Source organism: Nasonia vitripennis, chromosome 4 (genome assembly GCF_009193385.2).
Source record: "Nasonia vitripennis strain AsymCx chromosome 4, Nvit_psr_1.1, whole genome shotgun sequence".
NCBI lineage: Eukaryota > Metazoa > Arthropoda > Insecta > Hymenoptera > Pteromalidae > Nasonia > Nasonia vitripennis.
The window spans coordinates 12,107,710-12,123,546 of record NC_045760.1 but is presented as its reverse complement, the minus strand read 5'-3'; the positions used below and the strand labels follow the sequence as shown (position 1 = coordinate 12,123,546).

Below are 15,837 nucleotides of genomic sequence, written 5' to 3'. Positions count from 1 at the left end.
GCACGCCTCTCACCATTACGACGGATCAAGGAGCGCAGTTCGAGGCGAAGCTCTTCTCGGCCCTGGCCAACATCATCGGCGCCAACAGGGTCCATACAACGCCATACCATCCGCAGGCGAACGGAATGGTCGAACGCTTGCACCGCACACTCAAGGCGGCCCTTATGTGTAGCGCCCCGACGCCGTGGCCCCTCGCCCTTCCAGCCGTCCTATTAGGACTTCGGACAGCGTTCAAGGAGGACCTGCAAGCGTCACCGGCCGAGATGCTGTTTGGCACATCGCTGAGAGTCCCGGGTGATTTCTTCGTCCAGGCCAGTCACTCCTAGGCCAACGCTCCGGCCTTCGTTACAGAACTGAGGGGCCTGATGAATCGGCTCCAAGCGGTGCCTGGATCGAGACACATCCCGCCACACACCCCATTCTTTCACGGAGACCTGCGCACCTGCGCCTTTGTTTTCAGGAGGGTCGATACCGTTAAGAAGACGCTGCAGCCGCCCTACACCGGCCCTCACAAGGTCTTGCGTCGCATCAACGAGCAGACCTACGTCATTGAGATCGACGGGGCACCCAAAACAATCTCAACATCCTCTCTTAAGCCCGCCTATTTGGAATTGGCTAATCAGCAGCCTAGCCGTCCACCTACGCAGCCAGCACCGGCGCCGCCACCGACTACGCCACCCTCTCCTGCGCCCTCGCTTCCAACGCCGACAACGCTAACGCCATCCGCTCCTGGGCCACCTGCTCTTGCACCACCTGTGCCCACGGCGTCACCTGCGCCGCATTCAACAGCGACGTCCGCGGAGGACCTGGCCGCGCCCTCGCCAGCTCGTCCGCCCCAGGATCCTTCCCTCAACAGGCACCAGCGGGGCAAAGCAGTCTCGTTCCGAACGCAACCAGCCTTCGTCACTGGTGGGGGAGTGGCTGTGGGGGTTCCAACATCGCACCACCACCGCAGCCGTCGTAAGCAGACGTTGGTCCCCAGGCAGGACTTCTCCTAGAGCGGGGGCTCCCCTGTAGTCAGCTCCAGGTTATCGCGCCCCCTGGCGAACCACCACGGCGTGGCAGGCGCGAGAGGAGCTTGATCGCAAGTTGCGGTCAGTCACGGCCTGGCCGCCTAACTTGGAAGTCGCTCGTAGTCTAAGTTCGGGAAAATATAGTTTTACTTTCACATTACAACCAATGTCTTTATTGAGCACATCCTCGATATTCCCGTTCCTAGTATCGTTCGAATAAGCTGGCGCGAACGCCTTCGCCCAGCAAAGACACTCATCGAATGCGCAGAAGGGCCCAAACTCGTCTAGCCCCGCCTAGCGCCACTGCTGTGCTACCCCCACTTTCCACGCTCGGAAATTTTGTGCTGTTCCTGTGCGAGTCTATTCTCGCACATTTTTTACTCAAGTAGATCCTACTGAAGTCGCTTCGGTAGAATCAACATTTTTTTTCTCCGTGTACTGCATTGAGCGTGAGCCGAAGCTGACTTTGCCGATAACGGTCGGTTATTGATAAGTTTTACGGTAACTTCGGAAAGAAGTGGCGACTCACTGAATTGATTATCGGATGTGCTATAATGTTCGAGAACATTTTCGCAACATCGGAGAACCGCAATGACTGGGAGGGATTCGTAAAGCGATTCTTTAATTAAAAAATGATATTGCGCTAAACGTTGACGCCTGGACATGAATAAGAATATTACATAGGAGTAAAATATGCAGGGCGAGTTGTAGCGGTACATATACACACAACGATAAGCGATTACCAGATTGTCTCTCGCTATAGCGTGATCGTAACGAATTAACGAAGTCTCGCCCTGTATCCAGAGAGTTTGTTATCTTCCTTCGAGTGTGTATCTCCGAATTCTCGAAGCTCGAGACACTCCGGCGGGATAACATCTTCGTATTCTCTCTGCTACACAGATCCGAAGGGGAAAGCGCGCACGCGTGGTGCAACTACATTTTTTGAGTATAATAAGATCGCACTGTCAAGATTAGCCCCTGAAAAAAAGAGAGGAAGCGGCAGCCGATAGAGAGCGGGAAGTTGTATAGGTATATTTCTCCTCGACTCCGTAGCTGCGATAATGTAATCTCCTTCTCTCGCCCCTCTCCTGCAGTAAGATTCCTCTTCTCTTACTTTCTCTCGCGCAGTTCCGATATCGAGAGATGCTCGCAATCTGCGGGGAGACAAGTTGACCGCGCGATAGCGGAGCCGCATATAAAAAGAAAAAACTAAAGCCAGCCGCGCGCGCTCGGATAAAGGGGGAGAGAAGGAAAGTGGGGGTGGAGAGGGGCGAGTGTATATATATAGTAGTCGCAGAGAAACCGCGAGAGGCTTTTGAATGCTAGTCGAGCGAAGGGAATGAAGATTTTTTCGCGCGATAAGGAGCTTTTTCTTACCTCGATAGGGAGAGAGAAAAAGAGAGCCGAAAGAGGACTCCGGCGAAGTAGTAAAAGGAGGGCAGAGGGAGGACAGAGGAGAGAAGCATCGAGAGTCGTAAAAAAGCAGCAGGACCGCATTGGGAGCCTAACTTCTACATAAGTCATCGGCGAAATGAAGACATGAGGAGAGAAGAGAGGAGATAAAGAATAACGATCTACGCCGCGAGAGGATCCTCAAGCCCACGCGCTCGCTCACTCTCTCTCTCTCTCTCTCTCTCTCTCTTTCCACTCTGTTTCGCATTCACTCGTCGCGCTCCCCTCCCCCTTTATTTTTAAATGCATTCGCAAGACACGCGGGTGGCCGCCGTGTTTTCCTAAGTCGGCGCAAAATTACACACTGGCGCGCGGTTGACTCCCTCCTCTCTCTCTCTCTCCCGCTCTCCTCCCCGTACTTTGGGCCTTTTCGTGCCACCCTGCGCCTTCTTTTTTCTCTACCCCTCTCTGCCTCGCTTTCGGCTGAGTGGCCGAGGCCAAACTTCGTCTCTCGCTCGTTTTCTTCCTCTCTCTCTCTCTCTCTCTCTCTCTCTCTCTCTCTCTCTCTCTCTCTCTCTCTCTCGCTCGCTCCGCTCTTCCCTCCCCCCTTCCCGCGCCAATCAAAAGCAAGTAAAACGTAAAAAATCACCGAGCGAGTCTCTCGTACGTGGAGGGTCTCACTTCTGCGGTGGCGCACGGAGGTCGATAAAGTATTGGTCGAGAGCCACCGTTCGCTCTCTCTCCTCTCTTTTTCCGTCCGTCCCTCATTCGCGAGCGCGGCGATCGCGCGCTGCACTGCAGCAACTCGGACTGCGCACACGTGCGCTTCGCAGAGACAGAGTGTCACGGTAATTTCCACGAGGATACACTCGAATTTCAAGGAGCTAATGCACTTCTCTCCCGCGCACCAGCGCTGTATAGATGCAGCAATCATGACTCCGTTTGCGCGGCTGCGACCTCTGGTCCAGCTTTTCGCACTTGTCGCCTGCTCCTCGTAACTCGTTAATCGACCGCCTCTCTCACTCTCCCTGTGTGCGTGTGTATAAATACGTGTGAGCGGGACGACGAGGAAAGTGAGAGATTGAGCGAGAGCCGCGATTTCCGCCACCCGTGGGACCACCCTAGCGCTGCAGAATATACATCAGGACTGGGAATATCTCTCCGGGCCGAATTCCGTTGCCGGCTGCGTCGGCTCTCCAAAATAGATATTGCAAATCCTGCGCGCATCGGCGCGACCCGATGATTGTGAAGCTAACGAGTACACGAATGCGGCGGCAGACCGGCCGAAGGGGATTGAGTCGCTCTCTCTCGCTCTTGCTCTCTGCACGGGCGTTAACGAGCTGGTAAATATGTTGACAAGCGCCACGCTCTCTCCGACTGGGATGTTGGCTTTATAGAAGTATAGTAAACGCCGCTGTGTCGGGTAGAGGAGAGAGCCAGACTTCCTAAGTGAGTGTGTGTGTGTGTGTATGTGTGTTTTGCACGCGCGCGGGGATGAGGGCCGGACCCGCCACCGCTGCTGCCGAAATGATTATTATAGTGCCTAACTGAAGAGCTGCTCATCTCAGAATTTGTAGGAGTCGCCGCCGTATAATTTTCCACCCACTAAAATAGCCATCGACCTGACGCACGAAAGAGAGCGCCTCGTCCGACCAATCGGCTCGTCATTATCAGCAAATAAGGTACAGTGTTCGTCAAAATATTTTCGTTGGCCAAAAAACGCCTCGTCTCGCCGCGCCGGATACTGCCGAGACTTGGGAAAATAGCACTGATTACATGTAATTGAAATTACGGACCATAGTGTTAATTTATTACCGGAGATGCTATTTTTGTTCGGATTCGAAAGTTCTCCTTTATCCCAGTGAAGTTTTGCCAAAATTTATAGGATATTCGGCGTCCAATTTCCGATGAGCTTGATTATGACGCATTGGGGTTGGGAGACAAAAATCGACCGAGCGTTTTTCCAAACAATGCTCCTGGCTAACGACTGATAAACTCTCTCGATCAAAAGTTTTTTTTTTCTAACACCGCACTCGCGCGCAAGCTTTCACGTTGCACTCCCGCGCAATTCCATTATCCCGAAATTTTGACGAAAAAAAGTGTTTGCGTTTTATTTTGTCGACCGAAAATCGGAGTAGCAAAAGCCAACACATAGCTACGTCCGAACAAACATTATTGGTACGTTGCGGATCTCCATCAACGACAAACGAAAACAACGTGCGCATAGTGTCATAAACCGCAAAGTTAAATTCTGATAATATGCTCGAGCCAGTGCAAACATTTTTCCGGCGAGTAAGCGAAAATTTTTTTCTCCCCAGAGAGCATACATTACACAGACCTAAACGCTCTCTGCAGCCCCGAGTTTGCTGTATCTCCAAGCTCCTCTGCTGCATCGCCAGTCGCCCGAGGCTACTTCACACAGAAGCAGAGCACAAGCAGGCTGCAGCAGTATCGCAGCCGCGAGTGATATCCGCGCGCCTTTGTCCGGGACGATGTTAGCGCCTCGGTCAACACGAGCTAAGCCGGCAAGCTATACGAAATTGTGTTTGGTAAATCTCTCAGGAGTGAGCGAGAGCATCTATATATAGCTCGCGAGCACACACACATACATACGGCAGAGGCGGAGAAACGGTCGAAGGAAGCGGCGACGGGCCACAGGTAACATGATTCACTGGTGCTATAGGTCAGACCCTAGGCCGCCTTTGATATTTAAATCGGCCTCGGGACAGAGAGTGAGGAACGCAGGGGATGAGGAGGAAGCCGCGCGACCACACACGGGAATTTGGCACTGTCTAGGTTCCGCTCCACAGGTCTATATAACGCGGGCGACAACGGCGAGGGCAGTGCCACTTTTACTTTTTTTCCTCGACTTTTAGCGCCGCTCGGCACCTTACGTGGAAGCGCAATTATCGCCCGGGCTCATCGCTGCTCGCGCTTTGTTTGTGTGTATTATTCCAACGAGCTGGATGGCGCCCGATTGACCTGCGGCTGCTTTTTTTCGGGCTGCCGGCGGCTCGATCTCGAAGCCTCAAGCGACGATCGACTCGCGATGCAGCGCGCTACGGCTACATAATTAGAAAATTAATTGGATGTCTTGTTTAGAGAAGTAGCGTGCGCGTATAATTTACTTTTGCGACGGTGGAGCACACAGCGCTATGAAGGCATAATATCGGAATTGGAATTCGATTGAATTAATTAACTTTAATAAAAATACGAGTTCGTTCAAGGAGATCAAAGTTATGCTCGGCTCGCGAAGCTCGCCTTTTTCTTCTCTTCCGAAAACTTAGTATACGCGGGAAGCGAATATACCGCTGCAGTGATGGAAAAATTATGTGGATAAGGCGTAAGCGAGCCGCGACGGCGCGAGAGCTCGAAAACGTCGGCGGCTTTACTGCCTTACGCTCGTTTCTCCTCCTAGCATGCATATATACAGAGCCCTGTCTGCAACAGCAGCTCTCTCGCCTTCTCTCGCTCTTGCTTTTATTAGATCGTTTCAGGTTGGCCCGGAGGCGCTTGTGCCGGGCGAGCGCGCGCGCGCGCAGTTTCGCTCGTTGTAATGGAATTGTGGCCAACATGCGAGGGCTCACGGGGGATCTCCGAACTCCGCTGCCTCTCTCACTCGCTTCTTTTCGGCCACAGGCGCGGCTGCATCTCCTCGCCGGGGGTAACGAGAGATGCGCTGAGACGGTCGGAAGGTGTGTGTGTGTGTGTAACTGTATAAGCAGCAACAACGAGGCTTTCATGCATACACGGTAAGTCAGCCAGCTCTTCGGGGCGAATCGGTGCGTCGATGCGCTGATACGCTTTTATTTTTGCAGAGTGCGAGATTCTCATCGCGCGCGTCGACAGCTGTGCGGCTGTATGTAAAAGCCGATATAGAGCTGGAAATGTTTATTCTTCGATATAAAGTGGAACAGTATTGGCGCCGAAGTGACGAGTGTTGATTGATGAACAAAGAAGCTCGTAAGTCTAGTTTGATGCATTCGCGCGAGTTACGGTTATATGCGCGTGTGTATGCGTCGAGAGAAAGAGAGAGAGAGAGAGAGAGAGAGCTGAGTGGCGTTTAAAAAAGAATTTCCCAGCTGCGCGTCGGCGGAAATTTAATTTTAAAGTTGCGATTCCAGAATGCGGGAGCTGCTGCTGAGAGAGCTGTGCACAGCAAGTTTTTTAATCTTCGCTCCGAATCGATCCCCGATAATTCTTTTCTCTTCGTGGTACACGCGGCTAAGCGAACGATGAATCTGCAGTGGCCGATTATTACACAGGACGCTCTCGTATATAGCCTATAATATACCTTGATACAGAGTCAGCTGCCACGTCGACAAAGTAATCCCGAGCGAGACAATAAATCGACGACGGGAGAGAGAGAGAGAGAGAGAGAGAGAGAGAGAGAGAGAGAGAGAGAGAGAGAGAGGGAGAGAGAGAAAGCTATCGGCCATCTCGACCACCCAGGATCGAAAATTCGGTAAGTGCAGGCGGGCTCGCGCGCACGCACTGCGTATAAAAGCCCCGAAATATCGAGCGCGCCTCGTTCGCGATTCCCGTCAATAAATGCCAATTTATTAGCGGCAGCTCGTGCCCGCGTTTAAGGCTTGAATTTTATTAACGCTCATAATGCACAGCGCGGGGCACAGGCCGCGGGCGAACCTCTTGGCGAAAAGCCACGGCACAACAAGCCACTCAGCGCGCCGCGTTTTCGTCGGATCCAATCCATCAATAAACGCGCGCGCGCGTTGCGCTCGTCCATCTCGACTCCCACGATCTCCTTTCGCGATCCTGCTCGACGACAAGTGCCTCTCTCTCTCCCTCTCTCTCGTCCGTCAGGAGCTCCGGCGAATATCTTTATATAAATACGAGCGCGCACGCGTACACGAGCGCACGGCGTGTCCGGCCGATTCTCTGATTAACACATCAGTCTCCCTCTCGCGCGCGCCCGCTACCTATATACCGACCTACCTGCCTCTCTCTCTCTCTCTTGTTCTCTCCGTCTCTCTCGCGCCCGCACAAGCTTTTCGCATCGACTGTATCGCTAATAAGCCGCAGGTAGTTAGTCCGAGGCAGATGGAGATAAAAGCGCACGTCTCCGTGTGCGTGCGCGGAAGGTTATACGCGGGGAGAACAGAGAGAGAGAGAGAGAGAGAGAGAGAGAGAGAGAGAGAGAGAGAGAGAGAGCGAGCGCGGGGGTCTCCGTCGAGGTGTGTGCGTATGCGGCTCGTTCGCGTAGCACGCACACACGCAGGCGCGCTCGCTCGCTCGGCCTCCGCGCCGGCAAGAGAAAGATTGAGAATGATCGAGAGCCGGGGGAAGGAGGAGGAGGTGGAAGAGGAGGAGGGAGGGAAAGCAGTGGACCACCCGAGTTCCGAGGTGAGTGCCAGGTACCCTGTAATCACAGTGCCGAGCCGCGTGCCGACAAACCAAACCAAAAGAGATAAAGATAAACAGAGAATCGAGCCTACGAGCTGACGGGGGTATGTAACCTGGGTAAAGAATAAGAGGCCGACTCTTTCTCTCTCTCCCTCCCTCCCTCTCTTTCTCTCCTGCTCAGCTCTCGCGACCGAGTGGGGCCCCTCGTTAAGTATGACGTGAAATCGCTTCCTTCACCGTGTGTTGCTGCTGCTGCTACTCTGCTCCTGTGGCTGCCGCTGCCCCGTGTCGCGAGCTCTTTCTCTCTCCTCGCTGCGTCTCTATATTCGCCACATCTCCTCGCTCTGACTTTATTTCTTGTACATATAACTTATACTCTTGCTCGCCTTCTTCGCTGCACGCGCTGATGCAGTCGCGTTGGGCCTCGAACTTACAGTTTGTTATCTCTCTCCCCATTCACGTTTCTGCGTGTGCATATTATTTACAATAGAGCGCCTTTTTTCGTCCAATTACTCTGCAATATCCAAGTCCTTTTTTTAGCGCGCACACGTCGGGCACGGCTCTTTCTGCAACGCGGCCGAGTTTTACTTTCGTTTTTCGCTTTTTATCGGCGGTCGCCCGCTCTCTCGTTTATACCGTTTTGTCCTCTGATCGGAATCGCCCTCTGGTATTTTCCGAGTTATTGCACGGCACTGACTCTTCTTTTCTTTTCCATCGACACGCTGCTGTCTCTCTGGTACATAAGATAGTGATCTCGCTAGCAACTGGCACTTGTCATTAGATTTTTTTCTTCCAACTCGAATCGATTTTTCATAACTGCGATAAACGCGCTTGAGTACGGAGCAATTGATTTTTAGACTAATCAACGACACGTACCGCGATATGAGCTGTGGAAAAAGTCGTTTTATTGGGCGCTCCGCGTTAATTGAGATATTTTATTCAGGCGTAAAAATTCTCATGTGAGAGATAAAAAGTTAATGATTAGAGCTGATGAAACGCGCGTGAAGCAGCGCGACAAGCCGTGCGCCCTAACTCTATATACTGGCAGTGATAAAATTAGAGACCTTGTGGCAGTAAAAAGCTTGATTAGCGCTTTTTGATCTTCGACCATCTGACCTTAGAGCATCAGAAGTGACTTGTATTACGAGAGTTTTATATATATGCCTGTACTATCGGTCATGAACCCTATATATATTCTAGCGAATTCACTTTATATTCCAGTTTCAATGAGGATTTCAAAATTATTCCGAAATTATTACACGCGCCTTCATTTAACAACGCGAAATTCGCAGCAGAAAATTCAGCTCCAGCTAAATTATGTACATTCCGCGGACAGAATATGTAACTGTACGTATTTCGTACAGCGTACATGTGATTCGGTCGAAAAAAACATAACGAGTATCTCCAGAATAAAGCCGTTGGCGCGACTTTTCTCTCTCGAGACATTTTCCACGCGAGCTCCAGCAATAAGAAATACGAAGACTCGAGGAGCAGAATGAAGCTGCAAACAAAGCCAACGATAAAAAACAACCGAGGCAAGGAATTATTTTACACATAAGTAGAAGTGTCATTAAAGCGAGCGGCTTGCCCTCCTCCTCTATAGGTACACGCATCAGTATCGCTCGACAGGATCTTCACGTGCCGCGTGTATAGTTTCCCGAGACGCTCTCCCTCTCGGCACCCAGACATTAGGTCATACTCCTGCAGTCACTAACGGCTCGGCAATTATCAACCTCCGTCCCCCTAGAGGAAGATAGAGAGAGAGAGAGAGAGAGAGAGAGAGAGAGAGAGAGAGAGAGAGAGAGAGAGAGAGGAACGGCTCCGCGAACGTTATATAGATGGCTGCAGACGGCAGGCGCATTATAGGGCAAGCTGCAGTCCTGCGTGCTGCAGTGTCGCGCGTAGACGTGTACACTGCAAAGCTATACTGCGCTATATACCGGACGGTGACTTTTCTTTTTTTTTTTGCGCGTAACTGGTGCTTTTTTTCGGCCGCGGCGGTCGTCGCGACTAATTTTATGCAGACACGCTCAGCTGGGCACTGGACACAACGAATTCGGGTCAATCGATGGAGGAATTTATGTTTATTGAAAAGAGGCGGGAACTCCAATGGGCCGTATAAGTACGACAGAATATCTGACGATGCTCCATATTCGGCTATCGCCGCAGAGAATTACCGAGGGCCGATAATTGAGCGCGAGCGTTCGGTCGTTCATTTTTTCTCCCGAGAACTCGTTAGCGATTCATAGGGGTACTCTGAGAGACCGTTCAGTAGTCCCGGAAGTGAGTATAGAGACGACCTGCGCAAATACTCAACAGAGACATGTCGCGTTGAAACTGCGTCCTTACGCGATAAACGCGATTTTAATTGCTTTTCGCGGATAGAGAAAGAACGCGAGACGGAGATAAATACCTCATTTTTCAGGATGAAGTCATTAGGGTTTGAAGTCAATGGCGCCGGATGAGAGGAAAACTGTACAATGGAGCGCATATATACTGCAAAGAGCGAGAGAGAGAGAGAGAGAGAGAGAGAGAGAGAGAGAGAGAGAGAGAGAGAGGGCGCCACGACCACGTAATCATCAGACTGCATTAACAAGGCAATCAAAGCTCGCCGTGGATTACGATGGGCAAGACACGCAATAGAAACTCTCGAGAGGAGCCATTAATATTTTACTTTGTAAACTATAAGGCTTAGACAAGAGAGAGCGAGAGAACAGACTGCTCGGCAGTAGCTACACTTCTGGGGATACAGCCTAAACTTCGGTTCCCCGTATAATAATAATAAGGCTACTTTGCTCTCGTTTCTCTCCCCGCCGACTAATTTCTCGGAGCATCGTATATTTTTTGCTTCCGCCGCGCGGCCCACAGCTATACTCGCGCTCGTATTCACATTGCATGCATCTCTTGCTTTCGGCAAAATAAAAGAGTGACGACACGCAAACAGAGCGCGTCGCAAAAAAAAGTATAGCTTGGGCAAAAAATTCTCGTACAAAGTATAGTCGTTATTAGCTCTTTGCGCAGTGAGTGGAGGGAGGAGAGGGGCTACGCAAAGGTGTAATTTGAACACGAGTCCCCTTCGCGCTTCACACGAATCTCACCTTTGATCAGTGTATCACTCGATGTAATTCGCGCGCGTGTCTTATACTCGTGCAGGCATAATTCCTCCGCGTCCTCGTTATTCCATCAGCCTTATTTAGCTTGTATCTCTTCTGCTCCATGCGCGCATCTCTTACACATTGTATACGTATGTACAGTCCCGCGTGTGGAACTAGTACAGCGCACGCGAGCTGCATTATCTCCCTCGCGCACAAGTCACCGACTCTCTCGCCCGTGTGCTCGCACGAGTTATCTCTTTCGCTGGACGGTTGCAGCATGTGCGCAAGCAGCGCATGTCGCAAAGTGTGGATTCTCTCTCTATAATCCACAGTCCCTCTCTCGTTCCTGCTACTGCTACTAGTTTCCGCGCAATGCACATACATCTACTTTTGCTGTAGCCCCCCCCCCCCTGTACCCATCTCTTTCTCTCTCGTCCAGTGCATCCCACGTTGTTCGGTATACTCTTCTGCGTACGAGCTGGCCTTTACGAGATGGTAAAAGAAATAGCGATCGGTATATTCGGCCGTGCACTGCGTGTACGCGTGGGCAAATCCAATTCCTGAAAAATTCTCTTTTCCAGGCCTATTCAGGAGCTTTTAATAAATCACCTACTGTATCGCCATACAGTTTCGTTCTCGAGCGAAAGTTGAATTTCCCAGAGTTCATGTGAATATAACGTTTATGAAAATCGGGCTCGATGTTGATTACTCGTAATGGATTGACAGCGGCCCAATCCATCTCAGCCATAACTTTGAGTGCTCTTTAATCGAGTAATTCGATACGCGCACGCAGAGAGATCTCGTACTTTTTTTATACCATATTCGCCAGACTTTACTGCAGCACGAGCTTTGCTTGTTCGATTGCAATCGATGCGCTAATTTTTAAATACGAGCTCATTCGGTTATACACAACACACTCGGTATTTCAGCAGATCGCGTTGCTCCATTTTGTTATTGTCGACTGGATCATGTACGTACTAGATCATGTATGTATGATCTAGATTATGGGTTCGGCTGAAATTGGCTTTACTAGCAGAAGTCTAAAAATAAGTTAGACCGACCGTCGGAAAAATAAGTTTACACATGCTTTAATGACATCGCACCTGCATGACCTATAACGGGCAACGCTGAATCAAATGTACGATTGACAAATCAAACAGAACAAGTCCCAGCTTTAGAGTTGGAAATAACTCGGAAAATTTAAAACATGATCTCTCAAATCAGTGAAATCGAATAATGAATCGTGATTACGGTCGCTGGATACGAGCAAACGTCTCTATTTATAAGAAATCCCGAATAACGTCGTAATAGCGCTCGTGCGCGTGCCATATTCCTTCGACCGATATCTCGCGCTGTAGAATGATTAATGAATTCGCATAATGATACGTCGTCACTCACTACAGTCACAGCGCGCGTCATATCAATTTCGGCAGACATCAAGATACTTAAATATATGCCGTCGGAAAGAATCGATCGCGCGCTACCATCGCTCGAGTCAGCGCTGCAGTCCAATGAATTTGTCAGAAGACGAAGGAGAGTGAGAGGAGGCTGATGCTGCGCAGCTCGCGCGAGGCACAACAATCATCGCCAATGTAAAGCAAATATCCGAGCAAAGTATTTATCATCGATACACTGCGCGCATACTGCACACGGAGATGATGTGTACAGCAGTACACCTTCGTATTCTTCAGCGAGCTCGCGCGCACAAAGCCGGGGCGCGGCGATAAATCAACATGGCAATATTAATGGCATTCGACCTCCTTCACTCGCGCATATAATACCTCGAGCGACTATACGCGAGCGAGTGAGAGAGGCTTACTCGTTGTATAGGCTACTGTAAAGGTATCTCAAGTATGATTCAGCGAGGTAGTCAGCGGCATTTAGCCGACGTCAAGCGTATACACTGAGAGAAATAGTGCGTAAATTTTACTATATGTTCATGATAATTTACTGGAAAGTTTGGTAATCTCGTCACAGACTGACAAAACTGACCTTTTTACTAGATTTATATCAATTTTTACTAAACTTCCATATAAAATTTACCATACTCAATAGGAAAAATTAACAGAAACTATAGCGAAAATCGCCAATGTATGAATTTTTACCTGACAGTATAGTAATTTTTAATAGAACGTATAGTACTTTTCATCTGAAAATCGGAACTGATGCGTATTGACGCGTTATGTGCATGCGCGTTTAGCAAACATGGCAGCCGCGAGAAGAAGCACCTGAAAATAAGCATCATGGCAAGACTCAACTTCAGAGCAGCAGTTTGAAGCCGGTGCTGTTTCAAATAAAGTCAAACTGTTTTGTGTGCAACCGCTAGGGGGTGCACGGGAAATAAAACCCGCAAGCGGTAAGAAGTTAGCTCAGTTAGTATATAAGTCCGTTTAGCAACCCTGTTGTAACAATTGCGAGCGTATAAGCATATGTACTGCGAATTGCGAATATGTATAATAATTAAGCGTTTAGTTGTAGGAAATGTGTCTAGGTTAGTTTAATGTCTCTAAAAATCAACTGCGGCGAGTGAATCAATAATGTTCTCTGAATGAAGTGCGTTAGAAGAGTAACCCTCCATAACCATAAAAATTTAGAGCCATATAATAATTGAAAATAATTTTTCCACTATGTGCATTTTTATATTTAATTTAGTCAGGGTAAAAATTACTACTCAGTATAGTAAAATTTATAGTTTTATAAAATTTACTATACAGTTTAGTAAAAATTACTAGACTGTCAGTCTGTGAGTGGATTACCGAACTTTTTATTAAAATTTCCTATCCAGTATAGTAAAATTTACTATAAATTTCTCTCAGTGTACGTATATATACGCGCGAAGGGTGCAAGAGCGAAGGCGCGGGATACGTGCAGTACAAATGTACAGGGAGAGTGAGAGAGAGAGAGAGAGAGAGAGAGTGAGTTCGGATCGACACCCGGAGTAATTTGACTGCTGCTGCCTGCGGGAATCAGCCGATGTCGCGCAAGACTGCAGAGACTTCATTAGAAAGAGAGCATCAATCCCGGGAGATAAAATCAGAGAGAGAGAGAGAGAGAGAGAGAGAGAGAGAGAGAGAGAGAGAGAGAGAGAGAGAGAGAGAGTTAGAGCAGCGGTGCAGCGAAGCGTAGGCAGAGAGGAGAGAGAGGATATTGTCACATGCCCAAGTGGGGTGTCGAGTCGCACGGAAGGTCTAAAGCTAGGAGTGCAGCAGGCGCCAAGGAGCGTGAGGGAGAGAAAGGGGGGGAAGGAAGTCTGTGTAAGATCTTGGCTGGAGTGCCGCAGAGGGTAGACTATTTGGAGTTATGTGCCGCAGTACACACACTATCCGCTGTATAACGCGCGATGCGCGAGCGAGGGAGATAAATAGATATGCAGATGGATGTCGAGATAGAGAGCGATGGACAGACGGATAAGTTATTTTTGTAGCGCATTACGTGCCGTCGCGCTACTCTCCTGCGTCAAGTGCCAGGAGGCAAGGCCATGATTAACAAATCAGCCCCCCGTCCCGCCAGGAGAATTGCATAATTGAGCTCGGAAATGTCTCACGCTTGTTTTGTCAGCTTTCTCGGCCGCGCTCTACTGCTGCAGTATTCTCTCTCTCTCTCTCTCTCTCTCTCTCTCTCTCTCTCTCTCTCTCTCTCTCTCTCTCTCTCTCTCTCTCTCTCTCTCTTGCTCGTGTATAATATTTACTGCTTATTCTGTTTATCGACACCATCTCGTTCTCCGCACCTACAACGCGCCCGAAATCGCAACAAACTGTCCATACAATAATGTGCGACATGTACTCTCTTGGCCGTATAACGCGCGAAAGTGAGAGAGAGAGAGAGAGAGAACGAGAATCGGGACCTTTTCAAAGGTAATGAAGACGTCGAGAGAATCGTTTCCGGCAAATTGGGCTAAAGCGTGGTAGTCTCTCGCCTCGGGAGTGCATGCAGCAGCGGATATATATATATACTTATATATATACGTATAGCACAACAGAGTGGGGAACGAAAGAGGCCGCGCGCGACGACGAACACGGCCAGCCCGATGCTTCGGGAAGGGGAAGAGACCGCGCGTGAAATTGCAAATGCAACGTAACCGTCCGCCACCCACCACGTGACAAATCACGCGGGGTCCGCGAAAAAACACCAAAACCGTTGCCCGCGAGTCAGAGCGAGAGAGAGAGAGAGAGAGAGAGAGAGAGAGAGAGAGAGAGAGAGAGAGAGCGGCCCGTTTCTTTGGCACGATTTCGCCTCCGTTCGGTTCCCACGGGATTCGCGGAGCTATAAAGTGAAAACGAGCAGCGGCGGTGAGCTGCCGCGTAATGAGCCGGCGAGAGAGGGGCATTTTTCATAAAACCATGAGAGGGAGAGGGAGAAAGAGTCAGTGTGCATGCGTCTGTGTGTAGAACACACACACATACACACACACACATATATATATATAAGACAGCGACGTCGACGCGCTCGTAATGCACTTCGTTGCACGGTTTTGGCGGACGAGTTGTCGAGAGATTGCGTTCGGCTGGATTACGTGCGTATGCACGGCGTGTATCTACGCATTACTTTACTATGAATAGCTACTTTATTTATTAAAGTGCGCTCGGAATAAGCGCAAGCAGAGGCTAATGCAGCGCAGGCAGTATAGAGGAATAACTGTGGACTTGTTTTACTTTGCGTCGCGCGTTTTTCGTGGATTCTTTTTCGTGGAATTAACGGATACGCGCGCACGCTGTGGAATAACATGTGTATTGTAGATGAGAAGCGTTGGTGTTTGTTAATGAAAATTTTAATAAAGCATTTTCTTCGTCGTGCTTGGAATTCGACTTGAAACGCTGTAGACGCGGTTCGTGAATAATGTCAACGAATGTTAACCAAAAAGACTGCATACCGAAAGATTAATAGCATTCAAATTAAATCAGTCGTCGTAGGAAAATCAAAATTCCATCAAATTCGGATGGAAAATTTCATCGATAATACTTCCAACGCGCAGT

General features: G+C 49.6%; 1 protein-coding gene across 1 annotated transcript; it reads left to right on the top strand.

The window, feature by feature from the left end:
* The first annotated feature begins 365 nt into the window (after window positions 1-365).
* LOC107981225 (vegetative cell wall protein gp1-like) lies at window positions 366-998 on the top strand. The gene has a single exon (XM_016986433.2). The coding sequence runs from the start codon at window positions 366-368 to the stop codon at window positions 996-998; it is 633 nt and encodes a 210-aa protein (XP_016841922.2).
* The last annotated feature ends 14,839 nt before the right edge of the window (window positions 999-15,837 follow it).

Bases quoted from the DNA above. Each gene is read 5' to 3' on its own strand.
- LOC107981225 (XM_016986433.2), top strand. From the start codon at position 366: ATGAATCGGCTCCAAGCGGTGCCTGGATCGAGACACATCCCGCCACAC.